Source organism: Phyllopteryx taeniolatus, chromosome 2 (assembly GCF_024500385.1).
Source record: "Phyllopteryx taeniolatus isolate TA_2022b chromosome 2, UOR_Ptae_1.2, whole genome shotgun sequence".
Taxonomy (NCBI): domain Eukaryota; kingdom Metazoa; phylum Chordata; class Actinopteri; order Syngnathiformes; family Syngnathidae; genus Phyllopteryx; species Phyllopteryx taeniolatus.
This window is the reverse complement of record NC_084503.1, coordinates 27,223,154-27,245,610: the sequence shown is the minus strand read 5'-3', so window position 1 is coordinate 27,245,610 and position 22,457 is coordinate 27,223,154. Positions and strand designations below refer to the sequence as shown.

Sequence of the window (22,457 nt, the reverse complement as noted above, 5' to 3'; positions counted from 1 at the left end):
TGACAGAACTGGAGAGGATCTGCAAGAAGGAATGGCAGAGGTTTCCCAAATCCAGGGTTGAAAAACTTGTTGCATCATTCCCAAAAATACTCATGGCAGTATTAGCTCAAAATGGTGCTTCTACTAAATACTGAGCAAAGGGTCTGAATACTTATGGCTGCGTGATATTTCAGTTTTTCCTTTTTAATAAATCTGCAAAAATTTCAACAATTCCGTTTTTTTCTGTCAATATGTGGTGTTGTGTGTACATTGAGGGGGGGAAAATGAACTTAAATGTTTTTTTGTTTTCAAATGGCTGCAATATAACAAAGAGTAAAAAAAAAAAAAGTTAAGTGGGTCTGAATACTTTCTGTACCCACTGTATATGGTGCATTAAAAATCTGCGGTGGAAAGGCATGGCGGGCCAGAGAGCAGGCCGGAATGCAGGAACACCTGGCCGAGTGTTCTCTCCAGCCCCACACTGCCCTCCCCCCACAGATGGGTGTATGATGCATTAAAACTAGAGGACTGGCAGGGCAGAAAGGGGGTTGCAACTAAACTGGAAACCAGCACAGATGTGCCAGTATCCGGCCCGGCACCTGCTCCATCATGCCTCGTGCCAGTCCCCCAGGCGACCCTGAATGAGATGTGAATGTGCCCAATTTTTGAAGTATGTACAGTGTGAGTACTTAAAATGTGCAGATTGTGTGAAGTAAGAGGCTAGACTCTTGCGCGTCGGCCCGGCCCGACCGGCTGGAAGACCACAGAGAAAAGTGAATAAATAAAATGAGACTAGGTGACAATTAGGACTAGGGATGGAACTGTACACGGTTTACCGATAAACTGTGAGATTTAAAACGGTTAGTTTTACATTACCTTATGTCTGGTATCTAGTGTCTCTGAGGGTAAACTGCTCTGTGGCCTGCTCCTCTTTCATGCAACGTGTGCTCAGTTAGCACTACAACAGTGATCAACTAAGAGGATGAAGGGAGGTGTTCTTGACATGTTCCTGCTATGCTAGAAAATCATTATTGACACCTAACTACAGTTGATACATATACAGATTAGACCATTGATTTAATGGTTATGTCTTGAATTTAGCATGCTAGCATCGAGGATAATGTGTTTGAGTCAGGCTTTTGATACCTGCTGGTCCTGGCCTGGCTCCCTAACATACAAAGCTTGTCTCACAGTAGAAACGCATCTCTGCTATATGCTTCCTTGACACCAGTTACTGTGCTACTTTCCTATTTAGACAGGGCTTTGGTGGCATCTTGTTCCATCTTAGGACTTTTCAGAAAGAACAAAAAACAGGAATAGGTGAATTTTTCAACAAATAGTTGGGGATACTGTAGGTTTGACAGAAGAATAGGTGATTTCGTGAATTGGTAATAGCAAATATGCAGGGAATTATTGTGTACGCTTATCATTTACTAGCCGAGGCAGCAAAAAAAACTGTTGCCAACTCCTCAGTGAAGGAAAGTCTGAATTGAGAATTCTTTTATTCAAAGTAAAACCTGTTGCAATGATTTAGGTGCATATATCTTATTGTGATAATACCAATAATTGTGATCATTTTGGTCATGATATTTGGGATATGACATTTTCATACTGCTAAATGCGATCACACCTGTTGAGAGTGAGCGTTCACAATGTTCTCTTCAGGCTTTCTCAGACTCGCCTCAATGTGTATGTTGTTCTCTGTGTGTGCGCAGCTCCTACCTCCACTGCGAGTGGGCCACGGAGGGCCAGCTAGAGAAGGACAAAAGGATCCAGCAGAAGATCAAACGCTTCAAGATGAAACAGGCGCAGCGGGCACTTTTCTTCGCCGATGTAAGATGACTTTCACTCCACTGCGTGTGTGTGTGTCTGTGTGTATGTTACTTGATGCATGCTTATGACTATGAAGCAAGTGTGTGGAGGTTGTGCTGTGTCTTCACTTGCTGTGTGGGCGGGCACATCTGTGTATGCCTGTTGACTCCAGATGGTGAGTAGGCGCTGGAGTTGATTTGCTCCCTCTGTCTCCCTCTTGTGATTCCCAGATGGAAGAAGAGCTCTTCAACCCGGACTATGTCGAGGTGGACCGCGTGCTTGAAGTGTCTTATTGTGAGGACAAAGATACAGGGGAGGTAAAGTGAATCCTTTCATTAGAAGAATTTTTTTTTTAGTAGGGATGAAACGGTTTCAATTGTAACTTTTGATAATACTGTATTTAGTGTACAATGGTGCCTGAGATACGCGTAACCCGACTAAGACCTGGTACACACACAAAAATAATCGCACAGTTTTCGTCCCCATTTTGCCCCTTCCCGACCAAGGACGACAAACAGCATACTATTTTATGTCTTTTAGGATTATCATGTGGTCTGAGGTGTGTTTAAAGTGAATTTGCCCCAATGAAAGGGTCCTTAACAGGTTAGGGTCGACAATCTTAAATATTAAACAAGTTCATTATTTACAGTCAAAAATATTCACGAATGAGGCGAAGGTCGACGACTCCCAAGTCATGACTCCGTGATTTGTGACGTGTAACGGAATCTAGCCAATCAAGAAGCGACCTGGCTGAGGAACAAGAAAGAGGCTGTAAATAAAATCAAACATGTACCACCTGATGTTGTATTTTGTGTAAGTGGCACCAGATGGCAAGAATTATTTTCCAATGCAAGTCTTATATTGACGACATCACTATTCTCTACTACACTCCCGCGTCCGGCCCCTTCAGCAACCCTCAGGAAACCTCGACGCAACATATCCAGAAATATTTCTTCTTGTTTGTTTTTATAAAATGACATTTGATCATGCAAGATTTCTGTCTTGGGTACTGGAGTCTTCGTTTGTCGATCAGCGGTAGAACAGAATCTTTGTGACAGTCTTGGTCACAGTACGACCCAAACTGTTAAATGCTGATTTTTTTTTTTTTTTAATCTTCAGGTGTTGGGTTTGTATTAGATAAACAATCTTAAGATATGAAAAATCCTTTTGTCTGCCACGCCTTATAGGTTTTTCGAGATACGAGCTGTCATTCAGATAATTTTTCATTTTTGCTTTGATTTGCAAGCGCAAACTTGAGATGTGAGTGCTGCATGGTGCCAGTGAACTCAACTCACCTCACTTCACAATAAGCAGCACTATAATAAATAGTAAAAAAATTCTTCAAGCTATTGAATGCCACTTCCACTTGATGTTTACTGTCAAACTAAACATAAAACTAGGAGAATTACATGTTGTGTATTTAAAACAACCACACTAGTCTAGGCGGTTGTCTGCTAGCTTAATGCGAATGCTAATACATAATGGGAAATGCATATTTAACCAGGGGTGCCCAGAAGAGAAAATATGAAAAGTGCACTTGATTCAAGTGTCACTACGCATTTGCGTACCAAGCATTTTTTTTTTTTTTTTTTTGTGGGGGAACGGAGCGGTAGACGAGAGTCGAGTAGTGGTCTGTCATTCACGACTCACTCACTTAAATGAACAAATCTTTTCTGTAAAATTGAATCAATTTATGAACTGATAAACTCAGTTCAGCCGTAAGCCCCACTAGATACCGCCTTGCAAACAGCGCCACTCGCAGGGTGGTGACAGTAGCCAGGTTTACATGGAGACTTTTTTGTTATTCCGATTGAAAATCACTGGTCAACTATTTAAATGTGACATGAGCTATTCCGATTGGGTGTATAGGTGCACTACATTTCATTATGTGACATGCGCACATAGTCCTGCCTGAGAACTCGTCCCTCCCTTCCGTCAAATCCACCTGCTCATGGTGCGGACCGGGCTGGCCGAACACTCGGGCGCCTGACTCGCCTGCCTCAAACGTGTTCCAGACATGTATATCTAACATTGCGGTCTACTAAAAGTACGGATTAGTGCATATTTGGGTTTATATTAACGAGACCAGGAGTCCTCAGCTATATGCATTCACTACATGCCCATTCTGCTCATCTCACGTCACAAATCCCTTCCTTTGCCAATGTTCGTAGATACCTTGTTTGTTTTTTGTTTTTCTGTGTTTTATCCTGTAGAAACCCCTTTTCATTATTACAGTTTCTATAAAATTCACCCCTTGCATTGATTGTGTGTGTTTGGGCTCGGAACGAAACCTCTAGGAAGTCCAGAACTCAAAGTTCCTAGAATGTAGCCACCTTCCGATAAGAGACTGATTATAAAGGTTTGTCGTCATTTCGCCTCAAGTTAAACTTGTAAAAATATGACGTGGTGCCCCTCGTATCTATCAAATATCTTGATTTATAACACTGTAATTTAAAATTACGATAATCCGGAAGTGACGCATGCGCCACTTCCAACTCATTGTTTTCTTCTAAATTAAGCAAAATTTTTCAAAATCCAATAAACGCTACACTGTCATGTAATGTTGGTTTGACCTGACTGATTAGAATGCACAATCTGACTAGAGTAGTGATTTCCAACCTTTATGGAGCCAAGAAAAATATTTTACGATTGAAAAATCTCAGGACACATCAACAAACAAAAATTTAATTAAAAGTGGATACATTAATTATTGTATTTACTTCCTGCCATCTAATAGAAGACCATTGATTTGTTCTGTCTGTCACTATGCCTCACTGGCATAAATAGAGGAACAAAGATACATCCATCCATCCATTTTCTGAGCCTCTTCTCCTCACTAGGGTCGCGGGCGTGCTGGAGCCTATCCCAGCTGTCATCGGGCAGGAGGCGGGGTACACCCTGAACTGGTTGCCAGCCAATCGCAGGGCACATATATACAAACAACCATCCGCACCCACATTCATACCTACGGGCAATTTAGAGTCTCCAATTAATGCATGTTTTTGGGATGTGGGAGGAAACCGGAGTGCCCGGAGAAAACCCACGCAGGCACGGGGAGAACATGCAAACTCCACACAGGCGGGGCCGGGATTGAACCCGGGTCCTCAGAACTGTGAGGCTGACGCTCTAACCAGTCGGCCACCGTGCCGCCCAAAGATACATTATTTATTATAAATATACAACCCCAATTCCAATTAAGTTGGGACATTGTGTTAAAAATAAATAAAACCGGAATACTTTGTAAATCATGTTCAACCTATATTTAATTGAATACAAAGACAATATATTTAATGTTCAAACTGATAAACTTTATTGTTTTTAGCAAATAATCATTAACTTTTATGGCTGCAACACGTTCCAAAAACCTGGGACAGGTGGCAACAAAGAAAGTTGAGGGATGCTCATCAAACACCTGTTTGGAACATCCCACAGGTGAACAATCTAATTGGGTATAAAAAGAGCTTCCCTGAATTGCTCAGTCATTCACAAGTAAAGATGGGGCGAGGTTCACCTCTTTGTGAACAAGTGCGTGAGAAAATAGTCAAACAGTTTAAGGACAATGTTGCTCAACGTACAATTGCAAGGAATTTAGGGATTTCATCATCTACGGTCCACAATATCATCAAAAGGTTCAGAGAATCTAGAGAAATCACAACATGTAAGCGACAAGGCTGAAAGAACAACATTGAATTCCCGTGACCTTCGATCCCTCATGCGGCACTGCATCAAAAACCAACATCAGTGTGTAAAGGATATCACCACATAGGCTCATGAACACTTCAGAAACAAATGTCAGTAAATACAATTCAGCGCTACATCCGTAAGTGCAACTTGAAACTCTACTATGCAAAGCAAAAGCCATTTATCAACAACACCCAGAAAAGCCGCCGGCTTCTCTGGGCCCTAGCTCATCTAAGATGGACTGATGCAAAGTGGAAAAGTGTTCTGTGGTCCGACAAGTACACATTTCAAATTATTTTTGGAAATTGTGGACGTCGTGTCCACCGGGCCAAAGAGGAAAAGAACCATCCGGTTTCCAGGTTACAAGCGGCACACAATGAACTAATTTTGCGCAATGGCATAAAAATATGTGGTCACATTCTGCAACAGCTGACATACGTCGTCTCCTCCGGGCCAAAGAGGAAAAGAACCAGCCGGACTGTTATGGATGCAAAGTTCAAAAGTCAGCATCTGTGATCCTATGGGGCTGTGTTAGTGCCAATGGCATATGTAACTTACACATCTGTGAAGGCACCATTAAGGCTGAAAGGTACATGCAGGTTTTGGAGAAACATACGCTGCCATCCAAGCATCGTCTTTTTCATGCACGCCCCTGCTTATTTCAGCAAGACAATGCCAAACCACATTCTGCCGTTTTACAACAGCGTGGCTTCGTAGTAAAAGAGTGTGGATACTAGACTGGCCTGCCTGCAGTCCAGACGTGTTTCTCATTGAAATGTGTGGCACATTATGAAGCGTAAAATATGACAACAGAGACCCCCGACTGTGGAACATCTGAAGCTGTACATCAAGCAAGAATGGGAAAGAATTCCACCTACAAAGCTTCAACAATTAGTGTCCTCAGTTCCGAAACGTGTATTGAATGTTGTTAAAAGAAAAGGTGATGTAACACAGTGGTAAACATAACCCTGTTTTTATTTAACACAACGTCCCAACTTCATTGGAATTGGGGTTGTCATTTTTTGAGCAATTAAGTACACAAGTATATACAGTAAACGAACAGGTCATTTAAATAGACACATTCCTCCATCTTGTGATCGGATCGGTGATCAGTTATCGTTTTTTTTTTTTTCGGTGATCAGCCCAAAAAATCCTGATCATGTAAAAGCCGACTTATAAGTAGTTAAAAACAAGATCTCTTATCTTGAGTGATTATCCTGTGGTGTGGGTTGTATTAAGAGTGATTTTTCTTCCCTAATCTCCTTGGAAAAATGTAGTAAATGGTAAACCAATTGAATATTTACGACAAAATCCTTACGTGTGGTCAACACCTATCTATCGATCCATCAATCGAGCAGTTATATGGCTTTCCAGCCATTCAATTTTGGTCATGATAATTGTGATAGTAAATATTCATACTATTTCATTTGTATTTGGTAATCATATCTGCTTGTTCTATCGTCTACATCTTGGTGGCATATACTGTATCTTCTCCACTCAAGCGCGGTCTTTTGTGCCTGACAAGTGCCCCAAGGCCACGGTAACAGGCTCCCCGGCGGGCTTTTTGTTGCCGCTATGAAAGCGCTCACTCTCCTGCGTGTCTGCTGGCAGGAAGTGGTCTACTACTTGGTGAAGTGGTGCTCGCTGCCATACGAGGACAGCACCTGGGAGCTGAAGGACGACGTAGATCAGAGCAAGATAGAGGAGTTTGAGCAACTGCAGGCGGCCAAGCCGGACTCACGCAGGGTGGTGAGTGGAGTGTTTGTATCTAATAAAGGAGACATATTTTTCAAAAATTTAAAACACACTCGGGTGTCTTGATAACATGTCTGTGGCATGATTTATTTTTTTTTCAAAATAGCCCCAAGGATCGAGAATGTTTTGTGGGTGCGATTACATTTCTATAGTCAAATCATTCATTTAATAGTATCTTATCAGCATGACCTGCACAATAATTTGTCGCATTTTATTCAATTAATTACCAGTAATTACCGTTTTGGTCAGGCGGCAGTATACAGTATACTTATTTTATCAAACTATTCAAACACAACAGTTTTTCCCATGTCGTCATTGTAAATCTTCGTAAAAAATGAATTATACAATGCTTTCCCTGTAGGAGCGGCCTCCGGCCAACTTGTGGAAGAAGAGGGAGCAGTCGCGACACTACAGGAACGGCAACAGCCTCAGGGACTACCAGCTGGAGGGAGTCAACTGGCTCCTTTTCAACTGGTACAACAGGTCAGTTTCAAGCATCAGACCTAGGGCTGCATGATTATGGCAAAAATATTAATCACGATTATTTTGATCAATATTATAATCACAATTATTTCTCATGTTATGGAATTTTTTTATTGCACTACTTTTTAAATAAGAATAAATAATTACAAAAATAAATGTACCCAAAAAATTCTACTTTAGCAAGGGCTAACTGAAAAAATGTGCTATTACAAAGTGCAATCAGGAATTGCAAATTAATGGAGCCAGTTAATGCATACAAGACAATAACATTAGGCTGCAAGCGCCCACTTTTCATTTGAAAATCGTGAGTAGAGTGAATTGTCAAGGACGGACGGTACGTCGCTGTTGTTGTGCTTGGCCATTACTCGGTTGTGCACGGTCACAAACTCTAAAGAACCCGACAGTTATGATTTCCCTTTCTATTTACTACCGGGGTTTTTTTTTTTTTTTATTGCGGTTAGGCCAGCCGAAAAGTTGAAGTCAGGGCAAGTGCTACAACAATTGTTAATAGTGTCTTACAATGACCTGACACCACACCACCAACGTGCTGAGATGTCCAACTTCACATAAAACCTTCATTTATTGCTACATTGGACATCAATATCATTTTAGGCTTTTATTTTGAAGTTGGCACCGGAGCGAAGTGCCGGAGCTTAATGAAGCCTTAACCATGCATACACCCCCAGGTGGTTGGCTGATTAGGTTGCAGGCACTGCTGCAAATGAAGTACTTTTCATATGCAGCAGTGCCCGCATTTAAATCTAAAAAAAAAAACAACGCCAATAATAAGGCTGATTTAATCCTGACAGCCAAAATCGCGATCACGTTTAAAATTTGATTGTGCAGCCCTAGTCAGACTATTTGTTGTATGGTAGGTGCTGCTGTTTTGGTTAGCAACATAAGTTTACCAATAGATCCAAAATGATGCGTTTGTAACAAAAAATAATCACTTTAGTGTTTTGTTTTGCTAAATATGGCAGCACAGTTGATAGTCTCATTGCTCCCTGCAACATAAAGATGGACACACACAACATTGTGGAGCAACCATGTCGCTAATTCTCTTTAATGTCACATACATTTCTTTAATTCTGCACAGGGAACTCATTCCCAACATGTGGTAAGTCCGTACACTTAGTTTCATCCAATAGACTGTTTACATTCTTTGGTAGGTCCTGCTATTTTGGTTAGTAACAGTTTTTCCATTAAATCAAAACATTTTACCAAAAATTAACAACGTCCTGCGCCGTTAACCTACAGTGCGCCGGTGGAGATTCAGCTACTGTGGGTCGAAGTCGAAGACGAAGGAGAGGTGAAACCACAGAGCCTAGAACTGAATGTGGGGACTTTGAATATTGGGACTATGACAGCAAAAGCTTGGGAGTTGGTTGACATGATGATTGGGAAAAAAATTGATATATTGGGTGTCCAGGAGATTAGGTGAAGAGGCAGTGAGGCTAGAAGTGTAATTATTTTACTATGGTGTCGATGGGAAAGGAAATGGAGTAGGGGTGATTTTAAAGGAAGTGTTAGCTAAGAATGTCTTGCAGGTGAAAAGCGTATCAGATCGAGTGATGAGGCTGAAACCTGAAATTGAGGGTATTATGTTTAATGTAATTAGTAGCTATGCCCTGCAGGTAGGACCTAGAGGTGAAAGAATATTTCTGGAAGGAGCTGGACGAAGTAGTTCTGAGCATCCCAGACAGAGCGAGAGAGAGTTGTGATTTGTGCAGATTGTAATGGACATGTTGGTGAAGGAAACAGGGGTGATGAAGAAGTGATGGGTATGTTCGGCATCCAGGTGAGGAACCTCGAGGGACAGATGGTGGTAGACTTTGCAAGAAGGATCGAAATAGCTATAGTGAACACTTTTTTTCAGAAGAGGCAGGAACATTGAGTGACCTACAAGAGCGGAGGTAGAAGCACGCAGGTGGATTACATCTTGTGCAGACGATGTAATCTGAAGGGTTTACTGACTAAGGTAGTGGTAGGGGCGAGAGTGTGGCTAGACAACATAAGATGTCTGGTGTTGGGGAGGAAGATTGAGAAGACAAAGGCAGAGCAGCAAACCATGTGGTGAAAGCTGAGAAAGTTGTGCGGCTTTTTGGGAAGAGGTGATACAGGCTCTCGGTGGACAGAGGGAGCTTCCAGAAGACTGGATCACTACAGCCAAGGTGATCAGAGAAACAGGCAGGAGAGTGCTTGGTAGGAAAATGAAGGAGACTTGATGGTGGAACCTCAAAGTACAGGAAATGATACAAGGAAAGAAGTTAGCTAAAAATAAGTGGGACACTGAGAGGACTGAGGAGAGGAGAAAGGAATACATGGAGATCCGACGTAGGGCGAAGGTAGAGGTGGCAAAGGTATAACAAGAGGTATATGATGACATGCATGCCAGGTTTGACACTAAAGAAGGAGAAAAAGATAAATACAGGTTGGCCAGACAGAGAGGAAGAGATGTTAGGTTAGGGAAATTAAGGATAGAGATGGAAATGTTGACTGGTGCCAGTAGTGTGCTGGATAGATGGAAAGAATAGTTTGAGGAGTTGATGAATGAGGAAAATGAGAGAGAGAAAGAAGAGTGGAAGAGGCAAGTGTGGTGGACCAGGAAGTAGCAATGATTCAGGCATTAAAGAGGATGAAAAATGGAAAGGCAGTTGGTCCTGATGACATTCCTGTGGCGGTATGGAAGCATCTAGGAGAGGTGGCTGTTGATTTTTTGACCAGCTGGTTCAACAGAATTCTAGCGGGTGAGAAGATGCCTGAGGAATGGAGGAAAGGTGTGCTGGAGCCCATTTTTAAAAACAAGGGTGATGTGCAGAGCTGTGGAAACTATTATAGAGTAATAAAGTTGATGAGCCACACAATGAAGTTATGGGAAAGAGTAGTGGAGGCTAGACTCAGGACAGAAGTGAGTATTTGCGAGCAACAGTATGTATTTCATGCCTAGAAAGAGTACCACAGATGCATTATTTGCCTTCAAGGTGTTGATGGAGAAGTACAGAGAAGGTCAGAAGGTGCTACATTGTGTCTTTGTAGATCTAGAGAAAGCCTATGACAGAGTACCCAGAGAGGAACTGTGGTACTGCATGCGGAAGTCTAGAGTGGCAGAGAAGTATGTTAGAATAGTACAGGAAATGTATGAGGGCAGCAGAACATGGTGAGGTGTGCTGTCGGCGTGACAGATTACCATACTTTCACGACCATAGGGCGCACCGTATTAAAAGGCGCAGTCTCAGTTACGGGGTCTATTTCTGTATTTAACACATACATAAGGCGCACTGTATTATTGGGCGCAGGCATGGTAAAACATACGCTAGCTTAAAGCATACGGTATCATGGATGCACGCTAAAACAATGCTTTTAAAAAGGCAGCGGGAGCAAAACTGAGTTCGGTTGTACTTTGTTGAAGTATTTAACAATGTACTCACGTTATTTTTTGATCAATCCTCATCCACAAATCCATCAAAGTCCTCATCTTCTGTATCCGAAATGAACAGCTGGGCAAGTTCTCAATCAAACACGCCAGGTTCGAGTCAGTCTCGTTGCCGTGTGGCTCCTCCTCAGCTCTTTTACGAAACCTCGAACAATAGTGCAAGCGGACACGTTAGCCCAAGCATCCACAATCCATTCACAAATTGTGGCGTAACTCGCCCGGCGCTGCCTCCTAGTCTTAGTGAAACTGTGTTCGCCAGCTGTCATCCATCGCTTCCACGCCTCTCGCAACTTCACTTTGAACGCCCTGTTTACACCGATGTCCAGCGGTTGGAGTTCCTTAGTCAAGCCTCCCGGAACGATGGCAAGCTTCCTCACTTGCTGCACACGGCAGAGTTATTGCACTCAGTCGAATGGTGACTTGAGACGCTTCTCCCGGCTGTTCTCTGCTCATTAATCCATTGCTCGAGTTGGTCTTCCAACTCGGGCCACCTTGCCTTGTTTCCGCGTTTTCTTTTTGGTTCTTTTCCGCGGAAACTCAGCTTCGTCTTCTTCACTCGGCGAAGCTCGTTTTCCTGCTTCCTCCACTTGCGAACCATGGATTCGTTGATCTTGAATTCTCTCGCGGATGCTCGATTCCCATGTTCCTCCGCGTAACTGATAGCTTGCAGTTTAAACTGTGCTTCGTAAGCGTGTCTCTTCATAGGTGCCATTTTCGGGGGTTCAAACCTATGTTGTTTTGCACAATGCACACCCCGGCGCTATATACCTACTGGGGGCGTGGCTTTAGCGTCCTCCTTCGCGCACCCTTTACGTCCGCATGCTGTCCTCAGCCACGTCCGTTTTTCCTCTGTATAAGCAGCGTGTCGGCAGGAAATGCTCCCAGTCAGTCAAGCGGTCATAAAAAATTAAAAAGTCAGGTGGAGCGCTCATCGCACAACAACATTTATAGATGTTGGAACTATGTGCACACATAAGGCGTGCCGCATTATAAGGCGCCCCGTCCATTTTGGAGAAAATTTAAGACTTTTAAGTGCGCCTTATGGTCGCGAAAATACGGTAGTTTATGGTGGAGGTTGGACTGGATGGATAGGCTGACAGATGAGGTTAGACTGGAGTCCCCGTGGACCATGATGTTTGCAGATAACATTGTGATCTGCAGTGAAAGCAGGGAGCAGGTGGACGAACAGTTAGAAAGGTGGAGGCATGCACTGGAAAGGGGAGGGATAAAGATTAGCCCAAGTAAGACAGACTATATTTGCATAAATCAGAGGGGTGGTTGGAGGGGGAAGAGTGAGGCTACAGGGAGATGAGCTGGTGAGGGTGGAGGACTTTAAATACTTAAACAGTCCAGAGCAATGATGAGTGTGGTCAGGAAGTGAAGAAACAGACAGTGGTGAGGCCAGCCATGATGTACGGATTAGAGACAGTGGCACTGAAGAGACAACACGAAGCAGAGCTGGAGGTGGCGCAAATGAAGATATTGAGTTTCGGAGTGACCAGGTTGGACAAAATTAGAAAAGAGCTCATCAGAGGGATGGGGAAGGTTAGATTTTTTGGAGACAAAGTTAGAGAGAGCAGACTTTGATGGTTTGGACACATCCAGAGCAGAGAGAGTGAGTTTATTGGTAGAAGGGTGATGAGGATGGAGCTGCCAGGCAAGAGAGCTAGCGGAAGACCAAAGAGAAGGTTGATAGATGTAGTGAGGCAAGACATGAGTGCAGTTATTGTTCGAGAGGAGGATGCAGGAGATAGGCTTACATGGAAAAGGATGACACGCTGTGGCGATCCCAAACGGGACAAGCCGAAAGGAAAAGAAGAAGATACATTTAAACAGAAAACAATAGATTTAAGGTCATATTTAGCTAAATAAGGCTGCCCAGATAGTAGAAATATATTGTGCACCATAGCTCCCCAGAACATAAACACAGGATCCACGCAACGTTGTGGAGCGACCCTATTTTGCTCATCCTTATTCACGTTTTGTAAGATAATCTTTAAAATTGTACGTAGAAGTATTTTTATTTTTTTACAATGTGCAATAAGACTCCACACGTCTACTTCATGTGACAGGCAGTTTATGTGGTTACGTAGGAGCTGCTGTTTTGGTTAGCAATGTTTTTTCACATTCAAATGAAAGTTGTGCCAAATATTATGCATTCATAGTAGATGAGTAATGTTTAGCAAAATAAGTTGCCTAATTTGTCAAACTCTGCAGTGTACAAACCCCGTTTCGTTCATGGGTCAAGAGCATTTGATTCGTCTCGCTGTGCTAATTCTCAAAACAAATAAACCCTCAGAGGAACTGCTATACACACAAGCCCATAAACATTGGAACCCACACATTGTACAATAATAAACATTTGTTTCGATCATTGCTTCATTTTTTTCCTTGAATTTAGTATTGCCTTCAGAAGACTTCATTAAAACTGAAATGACTCCTGATAGGAAAAAGGTTGATGTACATGTAGTTATGCAAGTGAGTATAGATTCAGACGCCTGATCATAAATATTGAATTACATTTCCTGTTGACAATTGCTGTGTTGTGTCCCTGCTCTCATTATTGGACTGCGGCATTTCCTCATTTACGCAACGGGCCTTTTCCCTTTTGACCTACCATCGAAAAAGGAGGCCGCCGCAATACACCTGATGTACACACACCATTATGCTTGCATTACATATGAGCGTGCAGGACTTTTGTGTGCCCACGCAGAGCGAGTCGTCAGCAGCGAAAAGCTGCTTGAGCAGCCAGTGGGATTATCAATGTGTTTCCCCTATCCTCTGGACAGCTGTGTAAATGCTACACAGATGAATCTTGTGATTATGCTCTTTTCTTTCGTCTTTTAATATCATTTGCTTTGTTGTTATTTTTAAGTCCCTATGCGTTTTATTTTAAGTGCTTGAAAGCAGCGCAATAATCCCACACCCAGTCCCTAAACAGGTCACTTTTTCTTGTTGGGATGAGCACATTTCCTTTAATGATCAGTAAATGATCAGTAACTGTTATTGAATTAGTTCATTAAATGTATTATTATTGTCATTATTATTATATAGGAAGATATAAACCTGAATACAAAAAGTGCTAAAAGAGATCAATAAGGATTTTACATTATGCCCTTTAGACTAGTGCTATTTCAAATAAGAATTTATCAAATGCTAACATTTAGTAAACTAAGATACAGCAACCTGGATAAAACAAGCGTAAGGCAGATACATTTTTAGATGTAGATTTTACATAATGCCATTCAGATTGTAGATTTTACATAATGCCATTCAGTATTTTACTATTTTAAATGAGAATTGATGAAGAAACGAACAAGTTGGTATGCTAACATATAGCGAGATAGCAACCTGAATATAATAGGAGCTAAAAGGCAGCGCAATTAGATATTACTTTGCTCCCTGTCGAAGGGTACTATTTCGAATGAGAATTGATAATATGCTAAGATGACTCCAGTTGGTCTGTTAACTTAATAGTGTAGCAAACGGGATTGCCAGATCATTAGCAATTTTTACATCTTGCCCTGCATTCGGGTACTATTTTTAAAGAGAATGAGTAAAATGCTGTGATACCTACCAACCATGATAGTGGTTGGTAGTTTAACAGATAGCAACCTGAATAAAGAAAGCAGTATGGTAAATGAATAACAGTTTTAGATCTTTCCTGGTAACTGGCCACTTTTTCAAATGTTAATTGATCGTGTTAACATGCTAACTAAAGTAAGAGATATCAAAAAACTGCTAAGGCAGATCAATAAGGATTTTACTCCATGCCCTGTAGTCGGGTTTTGAATAATAATTGATCAAATGCTAACATGCGAGCAGTTAGAATGCTAACAGTGTATCTGGTTTGTCTCATGTTTTTGTGATGTCCATATCAAATAAATAATGAGCGAACCGATAGGAAGGTAGCAAAATGAGTACAAAAAGTTCTGAGGTACATCAATGAGGATTTTACATCATACTCTGTAGTCTGGTACTATTTCAAATAAGAATTCATCCTAACGTGCTCACAGTAAGTATGCCGAGAACCACCAAGTCTATAATTTTTCTCTGTCGTCTTTAGGCGAAACTGCATCTTGGCCGACGAGATGGGCCTGGGGAAGACGATCCAGTCCATCACCTTCCTCGAGGAGATCTACCGTGTGGGCATCAAGTCACCCTTCCTAATCATCGCCCCACTGTCCACCATCGCCAACTGGGAGCGTGAGTTCCGTACGTGGACGCGCCTGAACGTCATTGTGTACCACGGCAGCGTCATCAGCAGGCAGATGCTGCAGCAGTATGAGATGTACTCCAGGGATGCGCAGGTAATTGATGAGCATTGGTTAAGGCTATCATTTGCATACCAGACGGCTTGGAAACCAAACATTTTTCCAGTTTTTTCCATACCTTTTTCAGTCAAAAGTAAACTAAAAACATGGCTGACAACCTGGATAAGTCAGGTTAGGGTGTCAGATATCACCATTTTACAACCCCAATTCCAATGAAGTTGGGACGTTGTGTTAAACATAAATAAAAACAGAATACAATGACTGGCAAATCATGTTCAACCTATATTGAATTGAATACACTACAAAGACAAGATATGTAATGTTCTAACTGATAAACTTTGTTTTTCGCAAATAACCATTAACTTAGAATTTTATGGCTGCAACATGTTCCAAAAAAGCTGGGACAGGTGGCAAAAAAGACTGAGAAAGTTGAGGAATGCTCATCAAACACCTGTTTGGAACATCCCACAGGTGAACAGGCTAATTGGGAACAGGTGGGTGCCATGATTGGGTATAAAAGGAGCTTCCCTGAATTGCTCAGTCATTCACAAGCAATGACGGGGCAAGGTTCACCTCGTTGTGAACAAGTGCGTGAGAAAATAGTCGAACAGTTTAAGGACAATGTTCCTTAACATACAATTGCAAGGAATTTAGGGATTTCATCATCTACGGTCCATAATATCATCCAAAGGTTCAATCTGGAGAATCCACTGCATGCAAGTGGCAAGGCCGAAAACCAACATTGAATGCCCGTGACCTTCGATCCCTCAGGCGGCACTGCATCAAAAACCGACATCAATGTGTAAAGGATATCACCACATGGGCTCAGGAACACTTCAGAAAACCAATTTCAGTAAATACAGTTCGGCGCTACATCCGTAAGTGCAACTTGAAACTCTCCTATGCGAAGCAAAAGCCATTTATCAACATCACACAGAAACGCTGCCAGCTTCTCTGGGCCCGAGCTCATCTAAGATGGACTGATGCAAAGTGGAAAAATGTTCTGTGGTCCGACGAGTCCACATTTGAAATTGTTTTGGGAAATTGTGGACGTCGTGTCCTCCGGGCCAAAGAGGAAAAGAACCATTCGGACTGTTATGGACGCAAAGTTCAATAGCCAGCATCTGTGATGGTATGGGGCTGTGTTAGTGCCAATGGCATGGGTAACTTACACATCTGTGAAGGCACAATTAATGCTGAAAGGTACATACAGGTTTTGGAGAAACATGTGCTGCCATCCAAGCAACATCTTTTTTATGGACGCCCTTGCTTATTTCAGCAAGACAATGCCAAACCACATTCTGCACGTGTTACAACAGCGTGGCTTCATAGTAAAAGAGTGCGGTTACTAGACTGGCCTGCCTGCAGGCCAGACCTGTCTGCCATTGAAAATGTGTGGCGCATTATGAAGCGTAAAATACGACAACAGAGACCCCGGACATTTGAACAGCTGAAGCTGTACATCAAGCAAGAATGGGAAAGAATTCCACCTACAAAGCTTCAACAATTAGTGTCCTCAGTTCTCAAAGGTTTATTGAATGTTTTTAAAAGAAAAGGTGATGTAACACAGTGGTAAACATGAACCTGTCCCAGCTTTTTTGGAACGTGTTGCAGCCATAAAATTCTAAATTAATGATTATTTGCTAAAAACAATAAAGTTTATCAGTTTGAAGATTAAATATATTGTCTTTGTAGTTTATTCAATTAAATATAGGTTAAACATGATTTGCAAATCATTGTATTCTGTTTTTATTAATGTTTAACATAACGTCTCAACTTCATTGCAATGGGGGTTGTAGTAGGCACTCAGACTTTGAGCTGATATTCACTTTTACAAGTCGAATGTCATAAATGTTCCTGTTTTCTAGAATGTCAGAATGTCTTCATTCTTCACATACGCAGGTGAATTACCAGGATGTCAAAGCAACAGATAGCACTTCAGCACATCCAGCATAAGTCCTCCTTTAGCCAATCACAAGCCGAAAAAGTCATTTCAGGGAAAGCTACATACACAGGGAAAAATATAAAAATCTGCAATGTACAAACCTATATTGCCTTTCAACAGGGGTGGGCAACCTAATTTAATTAGACACAATTGAGAATCTAGATAACGCAAAAGAGAACAACAATAAAATCTGGTTATAAAAGGACATTACATTCCATTATTACATAAAGTTAAGGACAAAGAAAATAAATCATGTTAATTTTATTTTAAACCCATTTCCCCCCATTAAATAAGTAAAAAGCATTAAATCTGACCCAAAGAAAGGTAACATTTTGACTTGAACTCCCGCAATGTTGATTTTTCATGAGGAGGGTTGACATGATGGAGCCCTGTATTCCGATTAAAATCGGGTTAGAAACCCAAACCAAATGAAAATGCTCCATATAAATACCTCAGTCGAAATAAACAGGCCAAATCCGAATGGAATTTCATTCGGTTTCACAAGGGTGGAATATTCCAAACCGATCTGAAGTAGATTTCCGTCATGTAAACCGTGAATCAAAATGGTCCCATCCTGTGCTCTGTCTGCGCGTGCTGTCTTGACGTAAATGCGCAGTGGCGTCATCGTTTACGCACGTAAATATGCCGGTTTACAATCAGAACTCATATGCAACAGAGATCTAGTTTTTACCCACTTATCACTTGTTTTTATCAAGCTGTTGTTTTAATATGTGTAAAAACAATCCCAACTACTGCGCTAAATAGACGACTGACCTCCAGCTTAATAAATTACTGTTGGCAGACTGGGGTGGTGGTCCCCCTTTTAAAGAAGGGGGACCGGAGGGTGTGTTCCAACTACAGGGGGATCACACTCCTCAGCCTCCCTGGTAAGGCTGCCCTTTGTCACCGATTCTGTTCATAAATTTTATGGACAGAATTTCAAGGTCACACCGGTTTGGTGGCCTCACTACTGCATCTCTGCTTTTTGCAGATGATGTAGTTCTGTTGGCTTCATCAAGCCGTCATCTCCAACTCTCACTGGAGCAGTTCGCAGCAGAGTGTAAAGTGGCTGGGATGAGAATCAGCACCTCCAAATCTGAGACCATGGTCCTCAGTCGGAAAAGGGTGGCGTGCCCCAAGATCCTGCCCCAAGTGGAGGAGTTCAAGTATCTTGGGGTCTTGTTCACGAGTGAGGGAAGAATGGAACGAGAGATCGACAGCCAGATCGGTGCTGCGTCTGCAGTGATGCAGACTTTGTATCGATCCGTTGTTGTAAAGAAGGAGCTAAACCGAAAGGCGAATCTCTCAATTTACTGGTCGATCTGCGTTCCTACCCTCACCTATGGTCACGAGCTGTGGGTCGTGACCGAAAGAACAAGATCCCGGATACAAGCGGCCGAAATGAGTTTCATCCGCAGGGTGTCCGGGCTCTTCCTTAGAGAGAGGGTGAGAAGCTCGGTCATCCGGGAGGATCTCAGAGTAGAGTTGCTGCTCCTCCAGATCGAGAGGAGCCAGATGAGGTGGCTGGGGCATATGATTCGAATGCCTCCCAGACGCCTCCCTGGTGAGGTTTTCCAGGCACGTCCCACCGGGAGGAGACCCCGGGGATGACCCAGGACACGCTGGAGAAGCTGTCATTCGGCTGGCCTGGGAATGCCTCGTGATCCCCCCGGTAGAGCTGGATGAAGTGGCTGGGGAGAGGGAAGTCTGGGTGTCCCTGCTAAAGCTATTGCCCTGCGACCCGACCTCGGATAAGCGATAGAAAATGGATGGATGGATGGATAACATCTATCTGCGCATGTCATATGGCTGTTCCAATTAAATGTAGTGCACATGTATAGAGCAGATCAGACTAGATCACATCACACGTAAACAGTTGACTAGAGATCTTCAGTCGGAATGGTTTCAATCGAAATGACAAAAAAGTCTGCATGTAAACCTGGCTATGGTGTGCCTGAAATTAATTTCTTCGGGCTTCTGATTGGCTTAAATGAACCTTTGGTTACCAACTACCAATTACTAACTGTTGTTTTGACATGCACTGTCATCACCAACGTGTAAGAAAGTTTTGTTGTTGGAAATGATCCCCCGTGTCAGACTCACAGTCGAGAGGTTCTGTGTTCAAATCTCAGGATTTTCTGTGTGGAGTTTGGTTGTGCTTTTTTTTCTCCAGGTACACTGGCTTCCTACCACATTCTAAAAACATGCATTTAAAAGTAATTGAAGACTCTAAATTGTCCATAGGTGTGAAAGTTAGTGTGAATGGTTGTTTGTTTATACTGTATGTGTCCTGCAACCAGTCTTGAGTGGAGGAAGATGATTATGTTGCTGACACACTTAAAACTGACACTTCTCCAGCATTTCATGAGCTGTTAAGTTGTCAATCATTTGTTGGCTTAGCATTCCCGAGAACAGTGAAGAAAAGATGCAGTGGACCAGAGCAAAGCCGCCACCTCACTGTGATGTCAGCGCAGCCTCTGAGGCAGGGAGCGCTCTGTCAGCGCCTCTCGGGCTTGTCTGTTGTGCAAGGAGGCTGATGTATAATCGAGTGGGCCTCCAGAGGTCCGTTGTCAAGGCGATGGTAACAGATGCAGAGGCGGAGTGAATCGATGCTTACTCGTACGCGCTGACAAACAAACAATCCTGTGGGTGGGAGGAGGATGGGTGGGGGGTTAAGGCTCTCCTCAGGCGAAATAGAATTGAAATGTGTCAAATTAGTTTTAAACTTAAAGGGTTGACTGCTCCTGTCTAATGTGTTCTTTTGTTGTGTTTTGAAGGGACGCGTGTTGCGAGGCGCCTACAAGTTTCAGGCGGTCATCACCACGTTCGAGATGATCCTGGGGGGCTGCCCTGAGCTCAATGCCATTGAGTGGCGCTGCGTCATCATTGACGAGGCGCACCGCCTCAAAAACAAGAACTGCAAGCTGCTGGAAGGCTTCAAGCTAATGAGCCTGGTACGCCCACCTTTCAGTGTTGCTTTCTTCATGTTATATGTTACATGTGACAGTGGTCACAAAAGACAAATGCTTTCAGCTCCTGCTTGGCACAATAATTCGACAATTGGTATAAGAAAATTAAGATTGACCTACTCACCTGATCATAGACACCCTTGCCACCCTGGCCTCTTATGAAAATTAACTGATCAGTACAATATAGCTAACTCAACAATAACAATTTGAATTACAATTTTATTGTATTTTTTGGTTCAAGAAGATCATTTTGATTCAGTCATTTAAAAAGTAGCTCTCAAGGCAAAAAAGTGTGGCCACCCCTGCCCTACACCCTCGACCCCTGCCACCGACTATCTTATAGAAATTAGCCACACGGTTATTTGTTTGTTAAGCGCATCTCTGTCCGGGCTGCTCAGTACAATACAACTAAGTCATACCGATGAGTGTAATCTCTCTAACCTTCGCGGCTTTGTTTCTGTTTTTTTTCTTCAGGAGCACAAGGTCCTACTGACGGGCACTCCTCTCCAAAACACAGTGGAGGAACTCTTCAGCCTTCTGCACTTCCTGGAGCCGGCACGTTTCCCATCAGAGAACACCTTCATGCAGGAGTTTGGAGACCTCAAGACTGAAGAACAGGTGATCCCGGAATTGAGTGTCCTAACAAAATGTCTCTCTGGCAAATGTGACCACTTTGATTTTAAAGGTCCTATATTTTGGCTGTTTAGACCTCCATAGAGTAACTCTCTAACATGGACTTGTTGTGTCCAGAAAAGGCCCCTCTGACAGCTACTTCAGTTGACTCATATATGGCTAAGACGTGTTTATTATGACCGGGCTGGCTCGGGAGCGGAGAGGTAGGTGAAGATCTTCGCTAATGAGGAATTCGAATGACCGGATTTCATGCCTGCCGGCAGAAAAACGTCTGGGAATCAGGAATACATGGACGATTTCAATTCATATTTTACGTTTACTGAGGCAGAATAGATGGTAAATGGACTGCACTTATATAGCGCTTTATCTACGCTATCACAGTGCCCAAAGCGCTTTAGAAAGCATCACATTCACCCACTCACACGCGCATTCATACACCAATGGGCGGCGTACACCATGCAAGGTGCTGCCAGGCCTACTGGGAGCAAATTGGGGTTCAGTGTCTTGCCCAAGGATACTTCGACATGGGGACAGTTGGAGCTGGGATTCCAACCAACTACCCTTCGGACCCTTCACTGGATGACCCTCTCTACCTACTGAGCCACAGTCGCCCGATAGAGTCAATATTACATCCCAAATACTATAAAAAGTTGGTTTGGTAAAATACGGCACCTATTAACAGCGCTCCACGTAGACTTGAATGCAAAGCTTTTGTGTAACTGGGCCACGGTGTCATTTTGCACAACACACACGCACACACCCCTGACGTGGTGGATTGTGATAACAGATAGGTGAATAAATGCCACTCATTCTTGGACTGTGTGTCAGCACAGTGACTCCAAATGGAACGAAAGCTGGAACCAGCAATGAATGATCTTACTGTAAATATTAGACTTTACACAATCAGGATTTTTGGGACCGATCAGCGAGTTTTAAAAAAACGATAACCGATCACCGATCCGATCACAAGAGGGAGGTATGTGTCTATTTAAAGGGCCTGTTCATTTACTGTATATACTTGTGTACTTAATTGCTCAAAAAAATATATTTACAATAAATAATGTACCTTTTTTCCTCTATTTATGCCAGTGAGCCATAGTGACAGACAGAACAAATGAATGGTCTTCTATTAGATGGCATGAAGTAAATACAGTAATCTATCCACTTTTTGTGACATTTTTGTTTGTTGGTGTGCCGTGAGATTTTGTTATTGTAAAATATGTTCCTTGGCTCCATAAAGATTGGAAATCACTGCTCTTGTCAGATCGTGTATTCTAATCAGTCAGGTCAAACCAACATCCATCCATCCATCCATTTTGTGAGCCGCTTCTCCTCACTAGAGTCGCGGGCGTGCTGGAGCCTATCCCAGCTGTCATCGGGCAGGAGGCGGGGTACACCCTGAACTGGTTGCCAGCCAATCGCAGGACACATACAAACAAACAACCATTCGCACTCACAGTCACACCTACGGGCAATTGAGAGTCTCCAACGAA

At 42.7% G+C, this 22,457-nt stretch overlaps 1 protein-coding gene across 1 annotated transcript in view; it reads left to right on the top strand.

Moving 5' to 3' along the window:
* The window catches only part of chd9 (chromodomain helicase DNA binding protein 9), a 150,919-nt gene that overhangs the window by 87,740 nt on the left and 40,722 nt on the right, over positions 1-22,457 (top strand). Inside the window, 7 exon segments of the mRNA XM_061765570.1 lie at positions 1,695-1,812; positions 2,022-2,108; positions 7,084-7,221; positions 7,589-7,710; positions 15,210-15,453; positions 20,140-20,316; positions 20,806-20,949. Of these exon segments, the coding sequence (XP_061621554.1) occupies positions 1,695-1,812; positions 2,022-2,108; positions 7,084-7,221; positions 7,589-7,710; positions 15,210-15,453; positions 20,140-20,316; positions 20,806-20,949 (1,030 nt within the window).